The sequence below is a fragment of the Nicotiana tabacum genome, chromosome 3, assembly GCF_000715075.1.
Source record: "Nicotiana tabacum cultivar K326 chromosome 3, ASM71507v2, whole genome shotgun sequence".
Lineage (NCBI taxonomy): Eukaryota > Viridiplantae > Streptophyta > Magnoliopsida > Solanales > Solanaceae > Nicotiana > Nicotiana tabacum.
This window is the reverse complement of record NC_134082.1, coordinates 188608101-188618453: the sequence shown is the minus strand read 5'-3', so window position 1 is coordinate 188618453 and position 10353 is coordinate 188608101. Positions and strand designations below refer to the sequence as shown.

The window sequence follows — 10353 nt, the reverse complement described above, 5'->3', positions numbered from 1 at the left end:
AATTCTTAGATATAGCTAAGCGTTTGAATGATATCGTCTATTTAATGACCGGAATCGGTTATTAAATTATTAAATTCACACTTTGGAGAATAAATGAAGAATAAATGATGAGCAATAAATATGGAAAGTGGCAATAAATGTAAATAGGGAGAACAAAATTTACCCAAATATCGAATGATGTGGAAGATTCTTCCTCCTAACAACGAAATATGGCAGTGAGTAAGAAAATGAACAATGTTTTCTTGGATCGTGTGAGTGGAAAGAAAGAATAATCGATAAAATCAATCACTATGAAAAGGTATATTTTGTTTTTTCTCTCAAGAGTCAACTTCTTACAATAGTTTTTCTCGGAATCAATCTCACGTCCCTTTTTTCCTCTCTCTCCTTTTCTATTTATATGAGATGTTCTCTAAAAACCCTAAAAAGTACAACAAAGGGAATATTCAAGAGAATATTCCTATCACTAGTCCTGAGACCACACTAGATGTTGTTCCTACTCTTCGCTACTCGACCTCGGCTTCAACGGCTTGCTCAACAATTGCTCGTTGTTGGGCTTCAGTCGACCTCGGCTTAGTCACCCAAATCGAAACACAGTCCTCACTTCACGACCTTACCACGCCTGATTTCCTAAGCCGGATTTTGACCCATACAGGTTTAACTAAAGATTTCATACTTTTTGGTCACACATTGTGTTGCTTATTTTACCGCGGACAAAACTCAAAATCTAAAAAGTGAATTAGATTAAATCTTGTTTTGGAGGTTATTAAATAAAGCCTTAAAATATTTGCATGACTTAGTTTTGAAATTTTGACATAATGTTGTATGTAAAAGTATTAAACATAGGAACTTAATTCAAAATTAGATTTGACAAAACGTTTCACCATTTTCCAAAAGAACATAGGCCGCTAATTTACAGAACACGAGAGCAATTCATTCGGTACCCATTAGGTTGTTTCAATTTTATTCCGCATGACACGCTTTTCCTTTTAATTTGTTTAATTCGTTTATGTCATAGTGTCTTACTAGGCAAGAATTTAAGAAATACCAAACAGTTTGTTGACAAAGTTGAATATGAATAACACATCAAAAATAGGTGAAATCTTATGTTTCTTGGTGCAGGAAGATTAGGGAGAGTTGTCTAATCGTTTGGACATAAAGTTGAAACTTAAAAAAAAAGAGTTTTTGAAGTTGTGTTGAAAAATAATTTTTGGAAGTTGAAATTGTATTTGGACATAAATTTTACTTGAAAAAAAAAAGTGAAGTTTTGTGAGTGGAAGAAAAAATTTCACCAAAAAACTTTCTCAAACTAATTTAGGAACTTGAAGATTGTTCTTCAAAAAATTGATCAAGTTTCATAAACAAATAATGTTTTTAAATTTTTTTGTGAAAAAAAGTACCAAAATCTATGTTCAAACGGAAGCTTAGTTTGATTCAAATTTGATACTGTCCAAACGTGTCAACCCAACCCAATTGAATAAGGAAGCTCTTACTTGGGCGGGACAACACAAGTTAGCCCACAAGGAATGCACGTAAAAATAGCACGAGCTAGTCAGTTTTCGGACTGATAATTAAAAAATAGCCACCATTTGCAAAGTCATTAAAAAATAGCCATTATTTTGCTGCAACGCTGAAAGTTTCAGCATAATATACTGGAGATTGGAGCACCTGTATATGAACTTCCAGTATAATATGTTGGACCAGTATATTATACTGAAACTCCAGTGTATTATACTGGAAGTGTAGTATATTATACTGGAACCAGAATATTATACTGGAACTCTAGTATATTATGCTGAAATATTTTCCGGATTTTGAATAGTGTTTTCGTTTAGATTTATCTTTACATGAAAAATGATAAAAATTTAATTACTTTTGAAACTGTGGCTATTTTTCAATTACCACTTGTAAATCTACCTATTTTTGAATTTCACCCGAAATGCACGGAATCGTGACAATTCGCTAGTTGCTACTGAGAATTATAACAGGATAATACCTTGAACAAAAATAGATCTATAATATAATCGAATTGTGATATTAAATATGATCATAAGAGGGGGAACAAGTGCCAATCATTATGGGAACTAGAGAGAAACCAAATGCCATTAGTTAGCGATAGGAGTGTTTAATCTATCAACGTTAGATAAGTATGGAGTAATAAAAATAGCCACCTGATTATATGAGTTTAGGTCTCGATGGTTGACATACGGAAAACAAAACTTTAGATATAATATGAAGTTTAACAATATCACTTTTATTTTCTACACAAAAAACTATTCATAGTTTAATGTATCTTTGTTATTGGCATCAAATATTTGACTATGAGTACATTTTATTGACAAGTCTATAGTTCAGATATGATTATTACCTTTTGAAGTTAAAGCTCCAAATATGACAAGAGTCTAATGTCAAATGTCAGATGTTCCAACTAAAGAAATTGTTCAATTTGATTTTAATGATCATCTTGCTTATGCAAAATTTCGAAGAATAGGTACAAAGCCAATCAACTTTAAAAAAGTCTTTACGCAACTCAATTCCTATCCACAAAATGGACAACGAAAAATGAATATTGAAGTAAAGTGGCTTTTTCTAGTCAAATCCCTTTCAATCAAAAATCTCATGAACTAACTTTAAAGTTACAACTTTTGAAAAAATCACATGCCTTCACTTTATGCAAAGTCCAACTACACATTCTAACAGCTAAAAGATAAGAAAAAAGAGAAGAAAAAAAAAAGTTTTACGCAATTTCAGATGAATAAGATCATTCAAAGGTTTTAATTGGAGATTGGATTGCATATGTTGATCAATTGAACAAGAAAAGAGAGAAAATTTGAGCTCACACATTCAAAGTAAAATAAAATATTAAGGGCTTTGGTCATTTAACACATCAACAAATCATTGTATTAAGGGCTTAATACACGCTTAACGACGTAAAACCACACTAAACTCTTTTTAGTCTTTTTCCCAAAATAGGAAACCCCAAAAAATGCCTCTTTAGTATCGTTAAATTAGTTAATTACAAAATAACCCTACCGGCAAATTCGCCGGAGTAAGATCAATTTCGATCAAATTCTCTTCCTCAACTTCGCTATTTCTCCTGCAAAAATCCAATTCAATCTCTATCAACTCTTCTCTATCTTCCTCCTCGTCCCACCGGAAATACAAATTCTCCCGCGAGTCCCAGTTTCCGATGACCGGCGAATCCCCGTCAGACGAACTATCCGTATCCGTTTCCGGGTAATATAGTGACAACGACGCGTACCTCTGAATAACCCTTAACTCTTCCTCTCTCTTCTCCTCTGTACATTCCTCTTCTTCTCCTTCGTACGCTTCGTATATAACCTCCAATGGCGCCCTCACATTCCACTCCACAAAGCTGTCACCGCAAAACGGTCTCGGTTCCGGGTCATACACCGAATCCTTTCCACAAACGGCGTCCATAGAGGATTCGACGAAGCAGTCGGAATCCCGGTCGGGTTTAGGCTCCGGGTCAAACACCGAATCCTTTTCACAGTTGGAGCCTACATTTGATTCGACGAAGCAGTTGTCATGAAACCGTATTGGGTCCGGATCCCGGTTGGGTTTAGGTTCCGGGTCAAACACACAATCCTTTTCACAGCTGGTGCAATCATCATGGTAAGCAAAATCACGCGAAACTTGTAATGATGGGTCCTTGGATTCGGGTTTTTTAGCTCTTTGAGCTGCACCGAGTTTGAGAAGGGAAAGTAATAAAAGTGAAGTGGAGATGAGGACTGGAGAAAAAGCAGTGGTGGTGGGGAAGTAGAGGAGAATGAGAGCGTAGAGAGTGACAATGGTGGACATTAGAGAATGGGATGCCATAGGGTTGTGTAGTGGTTGTTCAGTGGGAATAGCATTTATTTTGGTTGAATTTTCTTCCATGGAAAGTGAGATATTGAATATGGAGGGAGGATTTAATTGTCTTGACTTTTTCTTTTCCTCCATTTAAGAGGAAATCAACATAAGAAGAGAACAAGAAAGAGTGGAAGTTCCATTGGAGTGATTGAATGAGCGCTTATGTATGCAATGCTTATATATATGTGTTTCTATATACAGTCAAAGCCGGATTTAGAAGTTGAAGTCATTAATATATTTCAAATCAAAAAAACAAAAAGTGAGTGAGAAATACTATTCTATTGGACTATATTTTTGTAAGAAGAAGTGTTTATTTAGTTTTAATATATATTTTCTCCGGTCCATTTAAAATGTCATTTAAGATTTAAACACATTCATTAAAGAAAATTATTTTATAGCTTTAATTGTAAGAATTGTTTGGCTAAATTATTCTTTATCCTTTTTCAAAATAATACAATAACTATTGGGAATTTTTAGATAATTTGTTCTGAGCAATGATAAATTGGGGAAAAAAGAAATTAATTGCTTCCTTAGTTCTCTAATGTGACACTAATTTTGAAATGGATTTGTGTGATTAATACAAATGAAGTGAAGGTAATATTTGAGTCCAAATTAAGAGTTCCCTTAGGTAGCACAAAGAAACATGTGGCTTGCCCGTAAGAACAGCCCAATACACAAAACATCTCGCATTCATATAAAGTTCAAAAAAAAATTGCATCTTACGAAGACGTAGTATAGGCAACCTACCCTAATATTAATAACTGATTTCATGGCTAAACTCGTAACCTACGGATCACACGAATACAACTTTATTATTGTTCCAAGACTCCATCACGTGCCCTACACGTAAGTGATATATAAAAAGGAAAAAGGAGAAGTAAGCTTTGTGGGGAAGGGGTTAGTGGGATTGTGGGAGTGGGGATGGTTTGATTTTCAAGAAAAGGAGTGAAGAGTATGGGACTTTGTAAAGTGAAGTGCTGTCTGTGGGGCGTGGGGAAAAGAGTTAGGCATGGAATATCTAATTAGAGTTGGGTAGTACCTTTCATTGTCATGCAAATTGATTTGAGATGACAAGTATCGTTGTTGGGATAGAGATCACTTATTCAATGTTTCATCATGGTTTTGGAAAGTTCAATTGTTCTTTGTTACTATTAGTCTATTTCCAGCTACTATATTACTTTCCAAATGTGCAACCAATAAATTCCTGATACATCTCCCCTTCTATTTGTTCATCTCCAGAAAATATGGAAATTAGAGATGTTTCTTTCTTGCTTTCTACATTGCCAATGATAACTTTGTATAAGCATTCATATTTTAGGATGTAATTGAATTCATATGAGTGTGATCTAACGGCTAATGAGTAAATAAAAATGACGAGGGGAAACCACCATAATTTTTTTTTTAAAAAAAAGAGCTCATAACACGTTGGCTTATATTAAAATCCTTTAATATAACAGTAATACTAGGAAAAACACCTCTTCGTGTTCTTAATTATAAAATGATTTCGTCTAAAAGCCCATCAAGATTAGGATTTGGGATTAGTTTTCTTCCTAAAATGGCAATATATGATTATGGAAAAGCCATGGAAGGAATGATTTGATTATGCGTGATAATTCAATTCTTAAAAAGTCATTGTCAAATGTCACGTACAAAACTATTTGTACATGTTAAATCATTTCTCTCATCGTGTAATAATGCATGTAACATTTGGGAATTAGGTGTAAATACACCATAATAGCCCGGCAAGTATTCTCAAGGGTCGACCTCTCCTAACGTTTAATAAGTTGTTATCATGACTATGATGATAACATCCCAGATTTTAGATAGAATCTCACATTGGCAAAACACAAGAGGGATGTTGGGTATATAAGTTAACAAGCCTTAGATTTTAGTGACGCGTTTTAGACCCAGAGCGGACAATATCACTAGCGGGTGTTACAGATGGTATCAGAGTTACTCTTGTGTCAACCTTGCCGATGGTGGGTCAGAGTTCAATTGAATTTAGGCAACTCCCGGTTAGGCAGAACAAATCTCAGTGTTGACTCTAGGCAAATCTCATGCAGTGGGGGCAAACCTCAGCGATGATGTTGAGTCCATAAGGAGGGGTGTATGTAACACCCCAAACTTTAGACAGAGTCCGACATCGGCAAAATATAAAAGCAGAGGCGGACCTACGTTGATGGTTGATGGGTCAAGGGGACCCGATTAGCCTTGACAAAACCCCTGTATATATATATATATCTTTGCATACAGCTGAGACCCCTTAAATATTTTTCGTGTGCACTTAGACAAAAATACATGAACTAGAGGGATGGTTTTGAGGGGGCGCTTAAGTTTCCAGCTTTGCCGGAAGTCGTGGGTTCAAAACCCATGTTCACCACTTTCTCTTGCTTCACTTTTTTACTTTTATCTTTTTTTGTCAATTATAGTTTAGTTTTAATATATGATAGTCAACTTACTTAATTTTATTATTTTTCAAATCTTTCCCTTAAAATTAAAAGCCTCAAATTGCAATTTATCGCGCTTCAGAAGTAGAAAAATGCTAATCCTAATTTAGTTTTAATATATGACAGTCAACTTACTTAATTTTATTCTTTTTCAAATCCTTTCCTTAAAATTAAAAGTCTCAAATTACAATTTATCGCTCTTCAGAAGTAGAAAAATGCAAATCCTAGTTTAGTTTTAATATATAATAGTCAACTTACTTAATTTTATTCCTTTACAAATCCCTCCCTTAAATTAAAAGCCTCAAATCCAATTTATTGTGCTTCAGAAGTAGAAAATTGCAAATCCTTCTTCCACAACTTTCTTCAACAATCACTTTGACAAAGTAACGGATATTCGTCAATTCTGACTCAGCAATGACAACTAATTAAGAGTTTGAGGTTTTTTCTTCAGTTTTTTAATTATTAGCACACCATTAATCTTGATTTGTTTAGTAAGTTTTTTTATATATAATTTTTGAAGTTTGAACACCCTTTTGATCATAGACCCTTTTTTTAATTGAGAAAAAGCTAGAAATTTTAAAGTTTGAAACAATCTTAAATCAAATATCTTCCCCTTCTGTAGCACCTATTTTGCGAAAAAATCTCTCTCTTTGTTCTATGATTTCTATTTCTTTAGAATTTCTTTTTATTTGTACTTGGATGATAAGTCATCATAATCATTGAGTTTTCAAAGAGTTGCCAGCCAAATTTTATCGCTAGTAATTAGCATATAATGGTGCCCCCGTCGTGCTCAAACTCTGGGTCCGCCTCTGCATAAGAGGATGTTGGGTATATAAGTTAACAAGACTTAGATCATAGTGACGCGTTTTAAAACTGTGCGATCTTAGGCCCAGAACGGATAATATCAGTAGTAGGCTGGGTTGTTACGGTTACTATCCCAAAGTAGACTATATATATCAACCAAAATCTTTCTATATAAACACATTTAGCAATTCAAATAATTAATTAGGTTCATATTATGTAAACTCATTTTTTTAATTAGTTATGCATTTTCTACATTCAATCATTTACGTTAAAGCTATTTTACTTATTGGTGTATTTGATATCTCGAATCCGTTACTAACTTAAGCATTATTCTGATTTTGGAGCCTCTGTCTTCTATTCTTGAAGAAGTTGCTATCCTACTGTAATAAATGGTCATCTTAATTTCTTTCACTTTAATTTGTCACATCAGAATTTCACTTCACATTGCTGTGATCTGGATAGTCAAAGTTGTCCTCCAATGTAGGAAGCTTAGTTATCAAGTTAGCAACTGCTAATGAAACCAACTTAAAGAGTGATTTAACACCATGTTTGGTTCGTACCATATTGTCGTTTCTCTTTAAGGAACATGGAATGTGACCAATTAATGCAATGATCCTATAACAATTAGGCTAGCTGTTAGCTAATCAAGCTCAAGCTTGTAAATATTTTTTTACCATTATAAGTAAATTGAAATAAAAATTAACGAGATCATAGGCATGATACCTTTGTTGAGGCTTGAATGTCTTTTGAAGTACTAGCTATTTACTTATCAAAGGCTGTAAAAACAGCCTGCTCTACATTCAGACAAACCACACTGGCCCAAAAGCGATCTTCTTCTAGTTGCAGGACAAAATTTGATAGCCAATTATTGTCTTTAAATAATTACCAGCCCAATAATGATCATACACTTTGATTTATGAAAAAAAAAACTAATTTAATTGTTTAAAATTTTTAGTTGCTTAAAAGAAAATAGAACTATATAAGAGATCAATACTTCAATATTGAAAATATATTTCAATATTTTAAGCCCTTTTTATCTTAATTAATAGTGAAGGTACTAGCTGCAGTTTAATTAAAACATACACGCACATACAAAATTCCTAAATAGGACATCTCACTACGTACCTCAGCCAACATCGCTCTAATAGTAGCAACAAGTAATTTAGACAGACTTATATGCTCCATTAGTTAAAGAATTTTTACATCATCAATATATTTTTATCGGTTATGATAGGTTATTTGCTAGTATGCATGTTTTTAGGTTTAAAAATTATTAAAGAATATTATAATACCAATTGATAAAAAGTTAAACTCGATGCAGATTAGAGCCCAATTAGTCAGACTTAAGCAAGCAAGTACACGCAAATCCCAACAATTTTATCACGACCTGAATTTTCCACCGTCGGACCGTGATGGCGTCTAACATTGTACTCGCTAGACAAGTCAACGTTACAGAATATTTCTCCTTTTTCCTTTATCTTTTAATAATTAAAACTTAACAAAAGTAAATCAGCGGAAATAAATACGAAAAATCACAATTTAAAAGATTATCTTTATGCTAATAACGAAACCGTAATAAATTCCATTCAGAAACTGGTGTCACAACTCACGAACTGTCTACGAATACTACAAGTAATGGTTTGAAAAAAAATATATACATTTGTTTCGGTGGAAAAGTAAAAACAGAATGCAGTAAAGATAGAAGGGGACGCCAGGGCCTGCGGACCCCTGCGTGACTACCTTGGGGTCTCCTGTGGACTGAAGGCAGCAACCTCGAACTCTGATCAGCCACTAGCTCCGAAATCTGCACAGAAAGTGCAGAGTGCAGTATCAGTACAACCGACCCCATGTACTCGTAAGTGCTGAGCCTAACCTCGACAAAGTAGTGACGAAGCTACGGTGGGGCATCACAACATATACAATCGACAACAGTTTATACCAAAACAAAAAAAATACGGAATGAAATATAACAGTGACTTGCATCAAAAGAATACGGAAACTAGTCGTTCTACCAGTACTAAGCTATAACCAATCCTTACGGAGTTTTGTCATCTCAGTAATGAACTTCAGCAGAAATGAATACTAAAACAATAACTGATGCGGCGTGCATCCCGATCCCACTATATAAACAATAACATTATCAATATTCACTCTTATTACTCTTTGTTGCGGCGTGCAACCCGATCCCACCATTCCACCCTTATTACTCCTCAACACATATCACCCTTATTCCTCTTGTTGCGGCGCGCAACGCGATCCCACCTGTCCACCCTTATTACTCCTTGTTGCGGCGTGCAACCCGATCCAACCAGACAATCACATTTTACCCTTATTTCTCATGTTGCGGCATGCAACCCGATCCCAACATATCAATACCAATCACAACATAAAAACAGGCGTTTCACAATTTAACTTATAACCTTTCACAACTTTTTTATCTTAAATCATAACAACAGGAAGTCTATGCCATAACGGAATCTCAACAATTAAAACTACTCAGCGAGACCAACCAAGCATATTATGAAGCTCCAACAATCAACTCCAAACAACAAGGAAATAAAATGAAGCTATAAAATAATTTGTACATCAATAGAAGAAATAACAGTTAGTATGAAGCAATTGGACATGGAAACAATTATGAGCAAGTAGCAATTAAGACAAGAAACAATATATTAGGAAACAGGGAAGGGAACAAGTTAAAAATGATAATTTGGTGGCGCATAGGTACTAGTCACCACACCTATACGCCACACACATGGAATTACACATAGCAAATAGGTCGGGGATCCCTAATCCCTCAAGTCAAGGTTAGACCAAACACTTACCTCAAGCCAACGGGTATTTCAAAGCTCAACCACCAATTTTTTACCTCTCGATTCCACCACCAATTCACTCGTATCTAGTCATAATCAACTTAATAACATCAATAAATGCTCAATAACTCAACTCCAATGCATAATCATAGGTTTCCTAACATTTCCCCCCAAAAAGTCAAAAACCCGACCTCAGGCGCGCTTGGTCCAAACTCGAAATTCGGACCAAAACCCGATTACCCATTCACCCCCCCCCCCCCCGAGCCCGAATATACAATTGGTTTTGGAATCCAACCTCAAATTGAGGTCTAAATCCCCAATTTATAAAAATTCCTAATTCTACTCAAACCCCCAATTTTTTACCATAGAAATCTTAAATTTTTGGTTGGAAATTCATGAAATGTGATAGGAAAGTGAAA

General features: G+C 34.7%; 1 protein-coding gene across 1 annotated transcript; it reads right to left on the bottom strand.

Moving 5' to 3' along the window:
* Nucleotides 1-2847: 2847 nt before the first annotated feature.
* On the bottom strand, nucleotides 2848-4053 carry LOC107811821 (uncharacterized). The gene has a single exon (XM_016636817.2). It carries the CDS (start codon nucleotides 3958-3960, stop codon nucleotides 3010-3012), a length of 951 nt encoding a protein of 316 aa, XP_016492303.1. The 5' UTR covers nucleotides 3961-4053; the 3' UTR covers nucleotides 2848-3009.
* Between the last annotated feature and the right edge of the window lie 6300 nt (nucleotides 4054-10353).

What these genes read in the sequence shown, in the direction of transcription:
- LOC107811821 (XM_016636817.2), bottom strand. Translation starts at nt 3,960, where the DNA reads ATGGAGGAAAAGAAAAAGTCAAGACAATTAAATCCTCCCTCCATATTC.